The sequence below is a fragment of the Nyctereutes procyonoides genome, unplaced genomic scaffold (genome assembly GCF_905146905.1).
Source record: "Nyctereutes procyonoides isolate TBG_1078 unplaced genomic scaffold, NYPRO_anot_genome, whole genome shotgun sequence".
NCBI classification, from domain to species: Eukaryota; Metazoa; Chordata; class Mammalia; order Carnivora; family Canidae; genus Nyctereutes; species Nyctereutes procyonoides.
In genome coordinates this window covers 23,466,849-23,486,346 of record NW_026575132.1, presented here as the reverse complement: position 1 = coordinate 23,486,346, position 19,498 = coordinate 23,466,849, and the positions used below count along the sequence as shown (strand labels likewise).

The 19,498-nt window shown below is 47.1% G+C and overlaps 1 protein-coding gene across 8 annotated transcripts in view; it reads right to left on the bottom strand.

The window, feature by feature from the left end:
* SMARCAL1 (SWI/SNF related, matrix associated, actin dependent regulator of chromatin, subfamily a like 1) overlaps positions 1-14,588 on the bottom strand; it is a 63,139-nt gene extending 48,551 nt beyond the window's left edge. For 7 of the 8 annotated variants that reach the window (XR_008666978.1, XR_008666975.1, XR_008666976.1 and 4 more), the window contains exons 1-6: positions 14,455-14,588; positions 12,951-13,070; positions 11,741-12,621; positions 10,683-10,733; positions 6,753-6,986; positions 4,107-4,157 (exon numbers count right to left, since the gene is read on the bottom strand). Coding sequence is in view for 4 of the 8 variants with exons in the window: in XM_055345101.1 (XP_055201076.1) it covers positions 4,107-4,157; positions 6,753-6,986; positions 10,683-10,733; positions 11,741-12,563 (1,159 nt within the window). In the remaining 4 variants the exon portion in view is untranslated. The remainder of the gene's footprint in view (positions 1-4,106; positions 4,158-6,752; positions 6,987-10,682; positions 10,734-11,740; positions 12,622-12,950; positions 13,071-14,454) is intronic. The other variant, XM_055345102.1, reaches the window with a different exon arrangement.
* Between the last annotated feature and the right edge of the window lie 4,910 nt (positions 14,589-19,498).

Sequence of the window (19,498 nt, the reverse complement as noted above, 5' to 3'; positions counted from 1 at the left end):
CCCTTGAGAGGGGAGTTTTACGGCAGTGATGTCAGTGGTGAAGCAGCTAACAAATCCCTTGGTCTGGAGGGGACCTGAGAGCACCCCCACATATCCCTGAAAGCAGGTGTTGGCAAGCTAACACCCGTGGGCGAAACCTATTTTTGTAAAGAAAGTGTGACGGGAACACAGCCGTGACCATTTGTTTACGAACTACCCAGGGCTGCTGGCTTGCCACTTGGGCAGATTTGAGTAGACGGGAGATGGCACAGCCCACAAATAACCTTGAGTCTTTATTATCTGGCCCTTTATAAAAACAATTTACCAACCTCTGCTAAGCTCAGATTCTAAACTAAGAGTGACCATTCCTCTCTTTCAATTAAAGCTCGTATTTAGGGGTCTTTCCATCTGTGCAGTTCCAGACCCCCTCCTAATATAACGGACGGGGAAATCTCTCTTCCATTCATACCCATTACCTCAAGTGGGAAAAATTACTTGGTATCTCTATAAAATGAAAGCAAATTAACTTTAATGACTTCCCCTTTTGAAGGCATTTAGCCTCGCCTGACTTTAAAATTAAGAGGGTAAGAAAAAGCCCCTTTATTTGATAAAGGAACAGGAAAAAAAATAAACCAGAGATAATACGAATAAAACAGGTAATTCTGGGAGTGAGAGAGAGACCAGTTAAAAATGAGACAACAGGCCTAGGCATCCTCGGTGGTAGGATTACCATCTATCTACTAATCATAGGCTGCTGTCCTATGGGTTGTAGCTTTCGAGATGTCCTTCCCTTTTACCATTGTCCTTTGAAAAATCTAATTGGAAGAATAACTACTGTTTGCAGATCTTTGGCTGCTCTTTATCTTTTACCTTTTCACGGGCACCCTGGGAGTCCCTGTAACCCTCCAAAGAGGGTTGTTTTCAGGAACCTGGTAAAAGGAATTAAAGAAGAAATTGGGGTATATTTCATTTCTAAGCAGTATTATTTGAAATCCTAAGGTTGCTGGTTCTGTATTCCATAAGGCCATGTGTTTTCTCCGTATCCTCACAAGGTATTCCAAGGCTTTTGCCACAGCATCAATCGGCTACCACTGCAAATATTGATCTGAACATGGAGGGCTGAGCCATCTCCTGCTACCTTAAATTGCTTTACATTCTCAATGTATTTAAATCCACTTCCATTTTGCGCTAAATGTATATACCAGTTATTTCTGGAAACAGTTTGCGTGAACAGAATCACCAGGATAAGAAATTAGGTAAGGTTGGCAGCTTTAATATAAAAGAGACTTCCCATATTGATGGAAAAATACATTTTATGCCTCCAAATTAAATCTGAACATGCTGATTTCTGCACACTTCAGGCGACCGAGCACCCCACGTGCTTTCAGAAACCATTTTCATTTTAATCCTGGTGATCGCCAGCACTCAAATACCTGATGGAAGCTAAGAAAAGGCTGATGATCCGGCTGGTGTGAAATGTGGTGCTTTGTAAGCATTATGTTCTTTCAGCCGTTCAAGAGGAAAAATCAACCTCCACTCTGTCTCCCACCAACTAGAGCCTCCATAATCCTATGCTGCTAGTTCAGCCAAGTGGCTCTGTTTCCGAGAAAGCCCTCCAGTTCACTGATGTCCTTTCCAGGTGCTGGAAGATGACAGGAATGTGCTGTCTGGCCTCATGAGTCATCTAGAAATCGTTTCTGTAAAAGAGCTCTTTGGCAGAATGCTACTGAGCCACACGGCAGAGAGATTTTAATGTTTTCAAATAGCAGCTGACAAGACAAGATCAGTGAGGGGGATGCAGAACCCTTCTGGACTGTGACAGCCCGGGGAAAACAAAAGGCCTTTTGCCAATTTCACTGTGGGCAACAGGCCTCAAGGCACCGAGAAAAGAGGGAGGAGGGATGCTCTGAGATTCACCTTATCTGGAGAAAATAATCGTCGCCACGTCATCAGTAAGCATTCGTATGCTCAGGTCTTACTGTCATTTCTCAATGGGTTTCATGTGCACACACGTTCACTAGCTCAGGGTCAGTAACCTAACTTTGCACCGGAAGAACAAGACCCCAGGGGTACGCGGAGAGGTGCAGAGTCCCCGGGGTTTACAGTCTGTTAACGTGGAATCGGGGCTAAGCCGGGTTATTGGACAGAGCCTTGTCTCCTCAGCTTCTTGCTCACGGGTCTGGCTTCTGCATTTCCAAATGGGTCATGTTACAAACTCAGCATCACCAGTGGGGCCTGAGCTCTGCCTCTGACTTTATTGTGACCTTGCAGTGCTTCCAGTAGGGAAAACAACAGCTTCCTTTCTCTGGGTTCAAGCTTTTCACAACCTATGAAATGGGGAGAATCTGTCTTATCTTCCATAAGACACTGTCTCGACAAGCTAGCGCATACAACAGCAACCTAATTCTAGAATTAGGGCTAGTTAATAACTCCAGATCCGTGGAGTCATTAATATCAAATGCAAAATTTCATGTGTGGCCATCACGTGCATTTTTCTGGGTGAAGAAACCATCGTCTTCCTCAGATGTTTCAAAAAGTCTACGGCCCACACAAGGTTTGGGACCATTATAGGTTATCTCTGTCATCACAACATGGTATCATGTCGCGAATCATTGTTTTTCATTATAAATCTCTGCTAATGCTGTCTGCATCCTGCTTCATGTCGATCCACAAAAATCAAAGCCTTTATGGCTAACATATTTATGTGCTTTTCTGTGGTTAAAAAATAAGAGAGCAAGGGGGAAACACTCAGCCCTACTGCTCATCAAAAATTCAGCTTTGGCCAAAGAGTTTGCTGCGAATCACAAGGTCCCAACAGCAGCAGCCACAGGGCCTTGGCTCATCAGGCATCCTTTCTGCCTCAGCCAGTGTTTGCTGCTACTAAATAAGAATCTCATTACGTTCAAACTTAACCTTGAGTTTGCAGCAAGTCTTTCTGCAAGGAATCAAAGGCACTTCCCTTCTATTTAATTTCTGTCAGAGGAGGAGATACAACTGAAGACCCTGTTCTTCACTGAAAGGACAGGGGGACCTAAAATGTTGAATCGTCTACCTGATGTCACCTTGTAAGTCAAACGAGGAGGAGACAGAAGGAAAAAACCCAGCTCTTCCCTCTTGCTGACAGCTCTGGCCTGCCGGGCAAGATGGGCAATGACTCGGAGCTCCTCGGCTGGGGCATGTCTCTCCTGGCCTGACTGGGACCAGCACTGGCCGGGAGGCCTGATGAGTCCTCCGGGGACCAAGCAGGAAGAAAGTAAGTGGTGCCAGCTGCAGACCCACTGCAGGCGTGTGACAGCTTGGAAGATGGGTGACAGATGGGTGTTCCGGGACAGGCTGAGCTATGCCCACGTCCCTTTCTCAGGCATGCTAGAATTTACTGCCCCACCCATGCAGAGCACAGAGAGGAATGGGGAGCCCAAACTGGCTTGTCCTTCCTATACTTCTACCTGGGCACACAGCCCTTCCCCTGGTCAGTCTCCAAAGTGCTTATTCAATGCTTGCACGCCCGGGCCTATTATGAAGCCCATAACCACTCAATCCCTCTGACCTTCATTTATCATCTAAACGTAAACCAAGAGCCTGTTCTCAGAGAATCTACAGTGGCCCCCCTCTATGCTAAGCAACCTAGCTCACCTCTGATTTCCAGAGTCCGCATCTAATAATTCTGTCACAGGCCTCAGGAATTTGACTAGCCCTGCCACAGTCTGATGGAAGAGGGGGCCCTGCGTCTGCCTGGGTGTAAAGCCACCATCTCAGCAGACAGGGATGTGGCTGTCTGGAAATATATTCCCCTTCACTTGTCCAGTACATAAGCATGTAGAATTACCACAGGTGGGGAGTTGGGGTGGGGGGTGTCTTCCTTTAAAATACATTAAATTTGGGCAGCCCGGGTGACTCAGTGGTTTAGCGCCTGCCTTCAGCCCAGAACATGATCCTGGAGACCCGGGATCGAGTCCCACGTCAGGATCCCTGCATGGAGACTGCTTCTCCCTCTGCCTGTATCTCTGCCTCTCATGAATAAATAAGTAAAATCTTAAAAAAAAATAAAATAAAATACATTATATTTAAGGCAGATAACAAAAGCTCAACCCTAGCATGATATAAAACAAGCAAGGTAGGCATCTCACTTAGTTTATTGTGCTCTTCCAAGAGGAAGTTCCATTTCCTGGTCTTGACATCTGCAACGACAAGAAACAAGCAAGTAAGCGTGACACGCTGCCCTCCTCCTATGTAATTACACATATCCATTCGTTCCCTGGTTTCATAAACTCCCAATAAGTCAGGACGACCTGGCCGGGCCTGTGCCTGGTGCTGGGGAAATCGAAATGGAGAGTGCCTGCCCTTACCGCTTTCAGAGAATTCAGGGAGAGGAGACAAGCAGACCCGGCAATGATACCATGCTGCTAAGGGGGTGACAGAGGGTCCTACCGGGACCGCGGACACGTGACAGGTCAGAAATGCCCTCCATTTCCAAGATAGGGATAATAATAGCAGCTTACACTTATTCATGCCTTACTTTAAGCCAGGCGTGGGGCCAAGAGACTCACGAGCGCCATCCCTCTGCTCCTTGCGACCCTAAAAGCTGGGCCCTATTATTAGTTCCCTTTTATAGGTGGGAAACGAGCGGCATGTGATCAGAGTAGTTGAACCACCTACATTCAAATCCCGGTTCTGCCCCTTCCTAGCTGTGTGACCTTGGACAAGTCATGTAACTTCTCTGTGCCTCAATTCCCACACGTGAAAATTGAGGACATGACAGCCCCTGCCTCAAAAAGTTTACAACGGGGCGCCTGGGTGGCTCAGTCAGTTAAGATTCACTCCTCCCCTCTCCCCCCAATAAATTAAAAAATAAATAAAATGCTTATGAACTTGTGTCTGGTAAACAATGAGAACTCAAAAGAAAGCTAGGGATGATAAATGATTATTATTGTTGGTAGTAGTATGATGCTGTCTGCTGATTAGTAGAGTGTAGCACCCACTACGCCCAATGCTGACCAACGATGAGCATCTCAGTACTCGACACTGGCTAAGTTCTTCGAGAGTTTCCCTATCAATCTACCTTCTGAGAAAGTCATGGAAGTTTCAAATAGATAAATGCCTTCTGGATACCAGAAGTCAACTCTTCTCTGATCACTGAGAAAGCCAGGTGGCCAGGGAATGAGCAGCATACACACAGTGAGTGGGTGTCGGGGCAAAAGGCAAGGCAGCCCAGTGTAATCTGACAAATCAAAGGCCGATAGACTACTCCTGATGTGGGAACAGTACCGGAGACTCTTCCTGACAACAGCTGGACCCTGTAGCTACAGCAAGAAAATCCAATCATGGCTTCTGGATGTCTGAGTGTGGGCAGGGCTGGGTGTCAATATTTTAGCCGTTCACATTCCCAGAACTGCAGACCATGTCAGGAGCGTGATTTCAAAGGTCACACAGTGCAGAATGCACACAGGCCATCTGTACTGGCCTATTAAGGGCTACTCTAAACCGAAGCTGAAAATCCAAGGGAGCGGGAGAGGCAAAGAACCCTGGCCCTCGTGTGAGCGGCTCATCTCATTGACTCAGGCCAGGCTCCTGTACATCTCACGTAAATCCTACTCAGCAGGCTGTCGTTGAGCTAAAACTCTAGGGCAGCCTGGGTGGCTCAGTTGGTTTAGCGCCACCTTCAGCCCAGGGCCTGACCCCGGGGTTCCGGGATCGAGTCCCACATTGGGCTCCCTGCATGGAGCCTGCTTCTCCTCCTGCCTGTGTCTCTGCCTCTCTCTCTCTGTGTCTCTCATGAATAAATAAATAAAATCTTTAAAAAAAAGAAACTCCATTCATCTAAGGAATAAAAACGTAACAGCTGGCATCACCCTCCTCTTGAAGGAGCCCCAAACCCTGATGAAAGCTCACGGAGCAAATTCTATAGAGGCTGCTTCCATGACACCCCCTGAACGTGATGTCTGAAAAACATGAGGTTTTAAGGCTCTGCTTTCCACTTACCTAAGGAAAAGACTAAAACCATTTCAAGGATGGAAAAACATCAATCCATAAAAGCCACGTGGTTTTGTAAAACAACGTGGCCCGAGCTGAGAATGAAACCCAGCAGTTCACAATTCTTTTTTTTTTTTAACACATTTTTTTTTATTTTTTTAAAATTTATTTATTTATGATAGTCACAGAGAGAGAGAGAGAGAGAGAGAGAGAGAGAGAGAGAGAGAGGCAGAGACACAGGCAGAGGGAGAAGCAGGCTCCATGCACCAGGAGCCCGATATGGGATTCGATCCCGGGTCTCCAGGATCGCGCCCTGAGCCAAAGGCAGGCGCCAAACCGCTGCGCCACCCAGGGATCCCGCAGTTCACAATTCTAAAACAACTTCTGCTCCTTATTCTGACAGGACACATTTTGAAGAGCCTCAAAAAAATAGAGCAGAACTGCTCTGCTTTGGCCAGTGGTTTTCAATTCTGGCTGATTATTAGACTTAAAAATACCAATGCCCAGGCCCCACCTCGAACTAATTAAGTCAGGACCTCTCGGTGGGCACCAGGCATCAGTGATCATTCTGGGAGTGGGGCTTGGCAATCTGTTTTAATAAACCCTCCAGGCAGTTTGGATGCAGGCTTGTCTGACAACCACCGACTCGGTCTACCCAAGGGCATTTATTTTTATGGCATCTGCCTGTTTTTCAAGCTCTCCTAAGGACAAACATCATTTCTCAACATTCAAACAGAGAGAAAAATAACCTGCTCTGAGATCACAGATCACTAGGCAGAACCAGGCAAGAGCCAATTACTTGCCGTAACTTCTGGAATCCATCTGCTTAAATAGCGCAACCAGAGCTTCAGAGTAGCCGATGTCTGCCTCAAAGCGGGCCCGGGAGATGAGCACGCATTGCCCTTTGACAAAGGCCAGGGAGGGAGCTGAAGGCAGGCAGGACTGGGCCGTGCCACCTGCAGAGGGTGACTCCCTGCTGTGCCCGGCCCCTTCCAAAGGCTGCAGGGTGACCGTGGGGAGCCTCTGGGCTGCTTTCACTGTGGAAGAAAAGGACAAGAATGTGACAAGGTGGATGACTTTCCCACAGGGAGGGAAGAAGCATAGTTAGATTAGGAAAGCTTGCAAGTGTGCTTTCACTGGGGCATTGGGAATTACAGTATTTACTGAATTTACCGCTCCTTAGGTGTTCAAATTACAAAACCTGTGACTCAGAAATGAACAGAAGAAGGGGTCTCACCAAGATTCGCGAACTTTACAGATAACTGCTGCTGCTGTGACTGAGGAGCCACTGATGTCAATGGCCCAGAAATCACTCTCCCAACCTGACTGCCAGGTCACTGCTCTGCTACTGCTTGGAGAGCCAGGCAAAGAGACACAGACCTGTCAGCCCACCAATGCAGTTTAGAGCCTTATTTTATCTGTTACATTAAGTTTCATATATTAAGCAGATTTCATTTTAAAAAACTGAACTGTCAAAAAAAATCCAAACAGAATTGAAAGGCAAAACTACTCAATAAAGATTTTTGCAAGAAATAGAAGAGCCAGCACTTGAGAAAAATACTAGGACCACAAAACGTAAGACAGAGATGTCATGAACTCAGGAGGGGGGGAAATGAGTAATAAACATCTGGCAAAACATTCAATTTCACAGGTAATCAGAGAAATAAAGTAAAGTCAGAGAAGCAAAAATTTTACTCAACAAATTTGCAAAATTAAAACAAAAAACAGGTATCTACACACTGCTAGCTGGAAATAAAACCTTCTGAAGAAAAACTTACTAACCTAGAACATGAATCCTAAACAGTGATCATAATGATTCCACTTCCAGGAATCTGCCCAAACTAACAACTGAAAATAAATACAAAGATTTATGGAGAAAGGTATTCCTTACAAGCTGCTTTAATACTGGGAAAACCAAGAGCAAAAAACAAGTTAGACAAAAAGGAAATGATTTAAGCCCTTTATGACACATGTATACCATGGAATATTATATAGCCTCTGTTCTTGTTTGTTCTTTAGGGAGAAGTTTTAGAAAAGACAAAAATACAAAAACCAGTATTAAGTTGGACGGTATGAAAGCATTTTTTTAGGGGTCAAAATGATCTAATTATGAATACGTGTATTGTCATTGCTCAGAATTAGCAGCTAACATTCAGCACGAAAATAAAAATGCTTCTGGGGAGCCTGGGTTGCTCGGTTAGTTGAACATCTACCTTTGGCTCAGGTCATGATCCCAGGTCTTGGGATGGAGCCCCCTACCTCCTTGCTCAGTGGGGAGTCTGCTACTCCCTTTCTTGCTGCCCCTTCCCCCCCACTCATGCTCTCACTCTCTCAAACAAATCAAGTCTTTTAAAAGAAATAAAATAACAATGCTTCTGCTAGAACACTAATTAAAAAAATCAAGATAAAAATTATATCACACAGTTAAAACGTATATGTTTTAACACACAGAAAAAAGGGTGGAAGGAGCAAAGCCAAACGTTAATAGTGGTTGACTGAGTAAGGAGATTATGGAGGAAAAGCTGGTGCTCTTTGCAGGATGATATACTTTCCACATGTTCTACGATGTATGCGTGGAAGGGTTAAAAAGGCAAAATCCACAGGCATGCCTAAAGCAAAATGACAAACACAGTCTTTACACTGATAAAAAGGATAACCTGCTATAAAGGCACATCATAAACCTATCTGAAAATTAAAGAACAAAGACAGAGGGTACCTACATTCGTGCTGAGCAAGGCCTAACCCAGTGCCACTGAATCTGTACACATGAAACAACTGTAACACCGTGTGTCAACTGTACTGCAAGAGGAAGATAAGAGCAATGATAAATGCACAAATCCACAGTCACTGCATGAGTGTTCAAGGGACATCGCAGTAGGTAGCAAGCTGCACAAGTGTGCAAAAACACTGGTAAGGACACAGAGGAGCTAAATAACTCATAATCAATAAAATTCATCTAAAAGCTATATAGAGAATTTTGTGCTCAATAACCAGTTTTTCAAAAAAGATGTAGGGCATTACAAAAAGCAACCATGCCACACAGAAAACCAAAATCAATCTGCAAAAGCAGAAGTTATCCAAGTCACCATGCATTGTGAGTACGAGAGTAAAAAGATGGTAATACAAACAAAACCATGGACGTGGAAATCACTGGATTGAAATGAGCAAAAATGAGAAACCCAAGTGTTGAAAGCTGCAATCTCAGCTCAAGAGTACTGGCTCTCCCCCTCCCAACACCTAACAAAGGGATTAAAATAATACAAATAAGCCCCCTCACCCAGCCCCCACCCCTACCCAGGGACCAAAGCTCAGCAGCAACTACCAAGGACAGGGACACCACCCAATGCCACGCACTTAAAGAAATGGACACCAGGGAGGGACACAGGAAACTGTGCAGGGGGCTGTCCCATCACTCCTCCCCCAGAAACTATGCTGGTGACTCCAGAAAATTCTACTCCAGGGCCCACACCTGCAAAGAAGCGACCTCGTCATGCATCTTCACCTTTCCCCTTTTCAAACTGGGTGGGGAAAGAGGGAACACCTTCCTGGCTGTGGGAAGAGAGGGAAACGGGAGGCCAGAACAGCCAGGGCTGACGTGCTGGCAGAGTAAGGGCTCGGGGCACCAAGAGGTGATGAAAACCTTGGCAAAAGAGTCAACAAGATCTCGGAAGACAGAGTGGTGCCCTTGAGGGTGCGGACAGCAGACCAAACTGGGTTAACGGGGTCCACTGGAGCCTGCCCAGGGCAACGCCCTCTCCTTGCACCTTCAAGTTAACTGAACGTGTGGAGTGCTGTGAGGATGTGTGCTATCGCCGAGCTGTCCCTTTTAGGGCAGCACAGCTGCCTGTCACAGCTGGAGCCAACAGTCCAGGGGGAACATGCACTCCTCCGTCAGGCTGTCTGCATCTGAATCCCAGCTGTACGACTCATTAGCTGTGTGACCTGATTTTAGTAACTCATCCTCTCTGGGCCTGTTTCCCATCTATAAAATGGTTGCTGTGAGAGGTAGGGGAGTTAGCATACACAAGTATACCTCGCTTTACCGCTCTTTGCTGTGTTGCAGATATTGAGCTGTTTTTACAAGTTGAAGGTTTGCAGCAACCCTGCATGGAGTGAGTCTACCGGTGCCCTCTTCCCAAAAGCATGTGCTCATGTCCTGCCTGTGTCACACTTTGGTAATTCTTGCAATATTTCAAACTGTTTCATTATTACTGCATTTGTTATGGTGACCTGTGATCAGTGATTACAACTGATTACAACTTGCGGAAAGCTCGGGTGATGGTTATAATGCTTTAGCAATAAAGTACCTTTAAGTGAAGGTTTCTACATTGCCTTCTCAGACACAATGCTATTGCACACCTAACAGACTACAACAGAGTGTAAACGTAACTTTTACATGCACTGGGAAACCAAAAAGTTCACCTGAGTCACTCTGCTGTGATATCTGCTTTATTGTGGTGGTCCAGAGCCAAACCCACAGTGTCCCCACAGTGTGCCTGGGCAAGGGGCTCAGCACCACCCAGCAGAGGCTGTTACGAAAGTGCTAGCTTTTGTAAACACGGAGACCTTCACCCAAGGAGTTGCCTCGATATGGTGGCCATTAGTGAGAAGGGAGAGAACTGGGGTAGTGCCCTAAATGCCATCTGAATCCTAAGCTGGACCACATCTGCTGCTCTAGGAGCTTTTCAACACCAGTATTTCCCTGCATGCAGGGCAATGACACGTTTACTTACTCAGGGCACCGTAGTCAGTCATGCTGAAGTTCCATGTCTTGGTGGCAGGATCTGAAATTAGACAAAAGTACTTGGTTTGCCCCTAATGAGGCTGATGACTGTTGTTCTGGGTTGTACTGAGCCATTCAGTAAACCGTTGTTTAATGAATGAATGAGGGGCCCTTGAGTGGCTCAGCTGGTTAAGCACCTGCCTTTGGCCCAGGTCATGATCCCGGGATCCTGGGATCGAGCCCCGCATCAGGCTCCTGCTCAGAGAGGAGTCTGCTTCTCCCTCTGCTCCTACCTTATGCTCTTGCGTGCATGTGCGCACGCGCGCTCTCTCTGTCTCTAACGAATAAATAACATCTTTTTCTTTTTCTTTTTTTTTTAAATAACATCTTTTTCTTAAAAAAAAATGAATTAACGTGTGCTCAGTTCACAACAGCTGACTGAAAACTCCTACAAACGTACAAAATCTCAGTGGAGGACAAATAGCAAATACAAATGAGGACGATGCTTTTACTCCATATATTGGAATTCGAGGGCCCTGGGATGTTATGACCTGGTCTAAGAGGGCTGAGGACAGAGGTGGGACTAGAATCCAAGTTCTCTGGGACCCACTGTAGTCAGGCAAAGCAGAACAAGGAGCCCACTCTCTGAGCTGCTGCAGAACTAGCACATCCTGGCTCTGCCTTTCCAGAGGAACCAACTCGAGCATGTTACCTCACCTTACTGAGTCAGTTCTGCTGCCTTTAAAATGGAAGTAACATCTACTGATCTCAAAAGACTGTTGTTACACTTAAGTGCTACAACACAAACAAAGCACCCGGCAGGGGGACTGGCCTCTCAGTAAATATTCATCCATTCTCCATATGGCCATGTGGCAGCCCTGAAGTTTGGCAGCTGTTTGAAGGAATGTCTATTACAAAAAGAAACATGAGCTAAAACCAAAATTTTCAACAACTGGACGGACAGAATGTGCCAATGCACTCTCCTCATATTTATGAGAAACTGGTAGATTAAAAGAGACTCTAAAAATAGAATAGACCCTGTGAAGAACAAGACCAAAGCCTCATTACCATAACTTCTGCTGGGTAGGCTCTTAAAAACCGCAATGAGCTCTTCATTGTACCCGATCTTCACCTGGAAACGATCCCCACTCCTTATGCACGTTCCCCTCTGGGAGCTTACTGCTTTGTGGGTGGCTGCGGCCCCCAATTTCTGTGAAAGTCTTCCTTCCGTCCTGGGTGTCACACTCCCTGAGCCACAGTGGACACCAGCAATGTTCTGCCCCGATGTGGAGGGCCTCACTGCCTTGGCCTCTAACCTGGGATCACCGGGTGGCTGTCCAAAGGCAGAAGCTGGTGTCTTCTGGAAACTCTTGGCTTTGGCCAAAGACTCAGGAGTTGGGTTAGCAAAGGGCGTGGATCTGGCCTCGTGGGAAGCCTGAAGATGACCTTGACCTAAGGCACAACCCAAGAGTTGTTGATCGGGGACCTCCTGCGCCAAGGGAGGAGAGATGCCCGTGAGAATCATTTGACCTGATGAGCTGTGGCTCGGGCAGGCTGCGGGCACATCATCTTGCCTCTTCCAGGTCCTCTCTGTCTGCTCTGGAGCACTCAGGTGAAAACTGTGGCAATGATGAGGTCTTTGGCCATCACTAGATGAACTACTGAGATTCTGCTGCATGAAAATGACACCATGGTTCACTGGCTTAGAAGGATCCCCGGGGAGATTTGGGGGCAGGCCCTGTCTGGACTGGGAAGAGTTGGTGGCAATGCAGGAGCCAGAGCCTGAGCTCTGATGCTGTTCTGCTAATAATTTCTCAGCTCTACGGGCCAGAGCCTTTTGCCGGTTCTCTTCAATTTTTTTCCTCTGCTCCTCTGTAAGAGGCAAGGACATTTTAACAGGGAAATGCTTATGCAGGGACGTCAATCTTTAATCAGAAACTTGGCAAAAGCTGAGGAAGGAAAAACAATATTGAAACAAACATTAAATATATTTATTTTTTTCATGCTCCTACCTTGATTTTAACAAGCTTTCTTCCAGGGAATACACAATTTGCACAATCAAGGGATATGTTAAAGTTTCTTTGATAATTAAACACACACACCCACAGGGATGGTACCATATACTACAACAAAGACCCTCACGCAAAAGCAAAAGACAAGGGGAGACTGGATCCAAACCTAAAAAGGTATTTTAGCTGCAGTATTATTCTCCCTTTCATCCCCCAGCCAACGTAAGTGAACAGATCCCAAGGAAGTTATGCAGCGCACCGTAACCTACCGCGTAATCGGGTAATGAGTAGGACGACGTTTCAAACCAGAAGTGACAAGAGATTAGGCGGACATAGACCAAAACAGCCACATACCATGGTGTGACACTCGCTAACAGACCCCTGCCAAGCTGGAAGAAGGAAAGAACCATTAGCCTCACATAGACTGCACACTAAATTCACCCCTTACGCTCCTTCCTGTTACTATTCCTGGCAAACCCATCTGTTGGTGGCCAGGTGCAAGGCACAAAGCAGTTAGCCTTGGTGCCGGCCTTCCAAAGTGCACCACCATGGAGCAACTGTGACTTTTTTGGAAAAATAAGCAAAAAACAAAACAAAACAACAACAAAAAAAGTAATGCATGCTCACTGAACAAATTCAGATGCTACAAAAAGATGTAGGGGCGCCTGGGTGGCTCAGTCGGTTGAGAAGTTGAGCGTCAGCCCGTGGCTCAGGTCCTGGGATCAATCCCCACAACAGGCTCTCTGCTCTCTAGGGAGACTGTTTCTCCCTCACCCTCTCCCTGCCACTTCCCCCAACCCCCACCCCTCTCCTGCGCTCTCTCAAATAAAATCTTAAAAAAAAAAAAAAAAAAAAAAAGTACGATTATTTTGTAATCTCCCCACCCCATCAAGAAGCTCGGTTGGCGGTTTGGAGTAGTTTAGAGTGCTTTTTTTTTTTCTACTCATACCCATAGATACGTGCCACATATTTAGGGGATATGTGTATTTATTGCAAAAAAAAAAATCATTATATACATTGTTTTGCATCCTGATTTTTTTTTCCCCATTCATTTACTTCGGACATTTTTCTATGAACACAGCACAACTTTTCACAGTATTCTAGAACCGAGGAGCTGGACCCCAGTGTCTCCGGCTCGGTGCGGACTAAGCCTCCATCCAACCTCCTGCCGTGCGCTGTGCACAGCGAGGGCGCGGGGGGCGCTCCGGCAGAGGGGGGGCTCGAAGCTGCCCTTGCTGCTGGAGGCCCCGCGGCCCCCGCACCCCCAGACCCTGCAGGCCACGGCCAGGTGCGCCGCCTCCACCACGCAGGGGCGGCGAGGCCAGGGCAGCAGGTGCCCGCGCCCCGCCGCGACCCCGGCTGCTCCGGATCCTGCGCGCGCATCTCCCGCGACCCCCCCCCCTCCCCCGCCGGCTGCTCCGGATCCTGCGCGCGCATCTCCCGCGACCCTCCCCCCCCCCCCCGCCGGCTGCTCGGGATCCTGCGCGCGCACCTCCCGCGACCCTCCCCCCTCCCCGCCGCTCCGGATCCTGCGCGCGCACCTCCCGCGACACCCCCCCCCCCGCCGGCTGCTCCGGATCTTGCGCGCGCACCTCCCGCGACCCCCGCCCCCCCCGCCGGCTGCTCCGGATCCTGCGCGCGCACCTCCCGCGGGCCCGGCTGCAGGGCGGCGCCAAGCCCCACTCCCACCCCTGTCATCTGCACTTGGATTCACCCTTCCCCTCGGCCCACTCCCTCTCCCACGCGGGCATTTGGTCCCGTCCGCCTTCTCACCCGTCGAGGCGCGGGCCCCCGGGCCCCAGGCGCGTCTCCAGGGTCCTCCCCAGCCAGGCTCCCCTTCCGGGTGGGCGGTGAAGAACGGGTATCCCAGCAGTTCGCCCGCCTTACTGCCGCGCCTGGGCCCGGACGGGGAGGGGCCCGCCCGCCCCCCTCTCCCCCGCAGAACTACGTTTCCCAGCGGGCAACGCGGCCGCAGTTACGCTTCGCAAAGTGGGAGTGATGCGCCGGGAGACGGGACCCGTGCTGCAAGGTCTTCCGGGACCTGTAGTGCGGGCCGGGAGCCTGGCGAAAATTAGGCGATACGCGACGACGTAGGCGGGGCGGGGCCGGAGCGGGGCTTGGAGTGATGCAGCCTGGGAATTGTAGTCTTCGTTCCCCCAAAGGTTTGGCCAAACACCTGTAGCAACCCTGGAACGTTGAGGTTTCCCAAGCTGGAGTCTCGCGGTCCCGGCTGTCTTCAGGGGGCGTCCCAGACAGCGAGACTGACTTGGTAGCTCTTAATAAAAATCATCTCCTGGAGCATCTGTTCTAGGTATTGATTACCTATCAATTGAAGCCCCAAATCATTTTCCCAGCTCCTACCTGAGCTTCCCGGACTAAGAATTAGCATCATCATCGTCATCGTCCTCATCGGTTGTTGTGCTGACCATCTGATGTGGATTATCTTATTTGTTCCTCGCGGTAACCTTATGGAACATGTGTTATTCGCACCCCCATTTTATAGGTGGGAAAACTGAGACAGCTCTTAGCTAACTTTTTCCTTTGTTAGGCTCTTTGTGATTCCGATTCCGAAGTCCCCTTTCTTCAGCTTAGTGATTACCAAACTGGCATTATCAGTCGGTTTTCCCCATTTCTGAGCACCAGTACCCCTTTCCTCACACAGTCGACTCAGTTGCTACGTATTGGTGGTAAATACAGTATTTCTATGTCGTCAGTGTACACAGATGTTGCTCTTCAGTTTTCAAACATGGCTCACCTAAAGGCAAAGAGGTAGATCTCTGTGTAAGGATTTGGAAAGATGGCCAAGACATAACATTAAGAAAAAGAAAGCACAGCGATTTGTATAGGTTGAGCCATTAAAAAAAAAAAAAAGAAAAGAAAAGAAAAAAAAAAAGGAAGGCAGGCAGGCAGCCAGGCTGGCTTACCTATAAATGCATGTAAACTCATAGAAAAAAGGTTTGAAAAGGAAACCCCAAAACTCACCAAACTGCTCAGGATTGGGGTAGGATAGGACCCACTCTCCTTTTTAATCTATATTTTCCTGAATTAATTTGGATTTTCTTATAATACCCATATGGAACCTGTGTGACTTTTGAAACACAAAATCATTTTTGAAACATGTAATCAGGGCAGCCCGGGTGGCTCAGAGGTTTAGCGTCGCCTTCAGCCCAGGGTATGATCCTGGAGTCCTGGGGTCGAGTCCCACGTTGGGCTCCCTGCATGGAGCCTGCTTCTCCCTCTGCCTGTGTGTCTGCCTCTCTCTCTCTCTGTCTGTCTCTAATAAATGAAATCTTCAAAAAAAAAAAAAGAAAGAAAGAAACATGTAATCATTTTTTCTTAACTGACACACACCTTGGCCTGTCTTAGCCCACTTCAGGGACATCAAGTACTAGAAAGTGTGCAAATTTCACTCTCCCTCTTTGATGGCCAGGTAGGCACGGTGACTATGGCTCCATTTTCTCAGCTGCGAAGTCAAGGTAGACAACACCACGGCCTTGCTAAATCTCCTTGTTGTGGTGAGGATCAAAGCAAGACAACAGAAGTGCTCGGTGAACTGTGAAATCCCAGAACAGATGCCAGATTGATGTTGCCGTTATTTGAGGTAAATCTTCTTGGTCTTTCATTTCTCTACACCCAGCATGAACTTTCCTACTATACAGATGAACAGAAATTAGTGAACACCTTTCCCTGCCCTGCCTGTCCGCCAACAGAGTCCATTAATTTTCTAAGAAAGTTGGGCACTGTGGTCTTCATCCGTGTCTGCCCCCGATTTATAAAAGAGTGACTTCACTCTGTTGTGCTCAGTCATCTCACCTGGAAAATGACATATTGCCCTTTGATACCTCCTAAGAGGGCATACGGGCCAGTGGAACTCGGATCCTAGATTTGCTGTAGATTCATGGATCTTATCCTTCCAAGTCCCAATTGGTCAGTCTGGAATTGGACTAGAAGTTGCAATTACCTTTCTACAAAAATTCTAAAAATGGGTAGCTGAAATAAGAATTCAGTGGAAAAAAAAAAAAAGGTGGGCTTCTGGGTGGCTCATTCAGTTAAGTGTCTGCCCTTGGCTCAGGTCATGATCCTGGGGTCCTGGGATTGAGCCCCGTGTAGGGCTCCCTGCTCTGAGGGCAAATCTCTTTCTCCCTCTGCCTCCTCTCCTTCCACTCATGCTCTGTCTCTCGCTTTCTCGCTCTCTCAAAATCTTTTGAAAAAAAAGAATTTAGCAAAAAAAAAAAAAAAAAAAGAAAAGAAAAATCGTCTTCTGAAAGTAGTATAATCAGATACCACTTAATATTCACATCTGCTTTGCCAACAGCATCGTTATATTGAGGCCTCACGATATGCAAGGCTTTCCCCTCCTCCCATGCTGCTGAGGTTCTTGAGGCGACTTATGTGAAAATTCACTCATTAAAAGGTTTGAAGGCCTGGAGGAGAGCGCATGATCCCAGGGATGGAAGGAGAAGAGAGGATAGTTGAGGCAGCTGAGCTCTAGCTGAACTTGACCTCCCTGGCAGCTAACACCAAAAAGTCAAAAAGTAGTGCTAGGCCTTCAAGCAAAGAGCATGCAGCTGAAGCTCCCAAGCACGGGGCAGCTGGGCAACGCCAAAGTGATTGGAAGCCTCGCCTGGTCACCTTAGAAACACCCAAACAAAAGGACGATGTAATGAGTATCTTGTAAAGTTAAAAAAAAAAGTTTTAATGATTAATATAATTACATTTAATGACTTAATTATTAGTAATTGTATAAAATGATTTGAGAGTTTTTAATATTTACCTGGTTTTCTTTAGTAAAGCGATGATGGTTACAAATACTTTTATTTACCAAAATAAAAAATAGTTTTGCCCTGAAAGAAAAATCCAAGAATGTTTCATCTGTGCAATCCAAAAAGCCGGCAGACACCATTGTCAGCGAGTAAGATCTATTACTGGCTCTCCAAAAGTTTGCAACATCTGGAGGATGGAAGGCAAAGAGTTAAAAAATTGTCAGATTTAGCCAAGGTCATCAGTTTTTGTCTCAAATGTTGCACAGGACTCCTTACACTTAAAAAAGAAAAAAGTATGTGTTGTTTATCTGAAATTCAGATTTAACTGGGTGTCTTGTATTTTATCTGACAACCATAAAGACAGTCCACTCGTGTTATCAGTTAGGCTTAACTGAACTGCAAACAAATATGCATTGATACATAGATGATTTACAGATCTATCGATATGTCGAATCTGAAAGCAAGAAGAGGCTTAGGAGCCTATGTAGTTTCCCAGGGGACGACACTGAGGTCAGATCAGCCTTTGTGTGTTGTAAAAATGCCCCCAGAGAAGTGAGCTTGCCTGATGTCACAGACCAGGGATGGAGACAGGGATGGAAAGGGGAACCTCAGTCCCAGTGCGGGGCTCTCTCTAGACACTAAGTACATAATTGTTGCACGCTTGCCCTCCCCTGATGGTATGTGTGGGACCCTACAACGATCCCCCAGAGAGGCCTTGACAGCTCTTTGGGGAGAGAGCTTTTGACAGCCTCCTCAAGGGCATGTCATCGCTGAAGTTAATTACACCTCAAGCGCTGTGATAAGATCCTGGAGCAGATGCAAGACTTTGGGTGGATAAGGAGGCTGTTGGCGCTGCCAGTCGGCAAAGGCATTTACATATCCAAGCACAGAGGAGCTATGTGAAGGTTTATAAGCCAAGAAATTCACCTTCCTTAGCGGTTGTTCCGTTCTGATGGACTTAATTGCTCTGAGTCTGACAGTTCGGTTTTTCTCCCTACTGGGTCTGCCTTTCCCTGGCTCTCCTGTCCCCCCAGAACTTTAAATGTATTGCAAAGACAGAAACTCCAGGATTATTTCTAGGCTGTGCATTCCATATTTTGGTGTGAGTATTCTCCAAGCATCTTAATTTCTCCTAACTGTTTGGTCTTGGTGGCTGTGATTATTTCACAAGCCTCTCTCTCAAATCTGGCACATTCCCTGCCCAGGATGGCTTTGTATATCCTTTGCCAAAAGCATCCCCCTCAACACCCTCGTCCAGTTTTTTTAGACCTGTAAAATTTCACTTTCTCCGTTCCTCTAAAATCCCAAATTCCACTGTATTTATCCATCCATTCATATACATTTAGCAACAATTCAGGGACCTATGATGGACCACATACAGTGCAAAGGCACTGGGGTTGCTGTGGTGAATAAGAACCTGAATGTGTCACCCTTTCTCCAAAAAGCTTACAGTCTATTTGGGGAGGCAGATAGAAAGAAAGAAAGAAGAAAGAAAGAAAGAAAGAAAGAAAGAAAGAAAGAAAGAAAGAAAAAGAAAGAAAGAAAGAAAACAAAAGACAGAAAACAAATAAAATGATAAGGGCCAGAAGGGTTCAAGTAGAGACTGAACAGGGAACTATTACTATTTCAGAGTGGTTAGAGAGGGCCTGGGTTTGGAGGGAGGGGCAGGCATTAACCCTGAGGCCCAAAGGAGGAGTGGAGCAGCTCTGCAGATGTCAGAGCAAGGAGGGTTCTGAACCAGAGGCAAAGGCCAGCACCACTGCACCCAGATGAGAGAGAGCTGGGCCCGTTTGCAGAGGTGAAGGGAGGCCATTGTGGCTGCAGGACAGTGTGAGGCAGAGGGCTGGAGAGACGGGTAGGGCAGATCCCTTCAGGGTCCCGCAGGCCATGGTGAGAAGCTTTGGATTTGGTTCCAATAACAGGAGGAAGCCACTGGAGGAATCATGCAGCAAGGGTGTGATCCGATGAGTGTCTTGAGAAGATTGCTCCCCGCCTCTGAGTGGAGCATGCCCTGGAGGAAGGCAAGCGTGCCAACAGGAAGGCCTTTTCAAAAG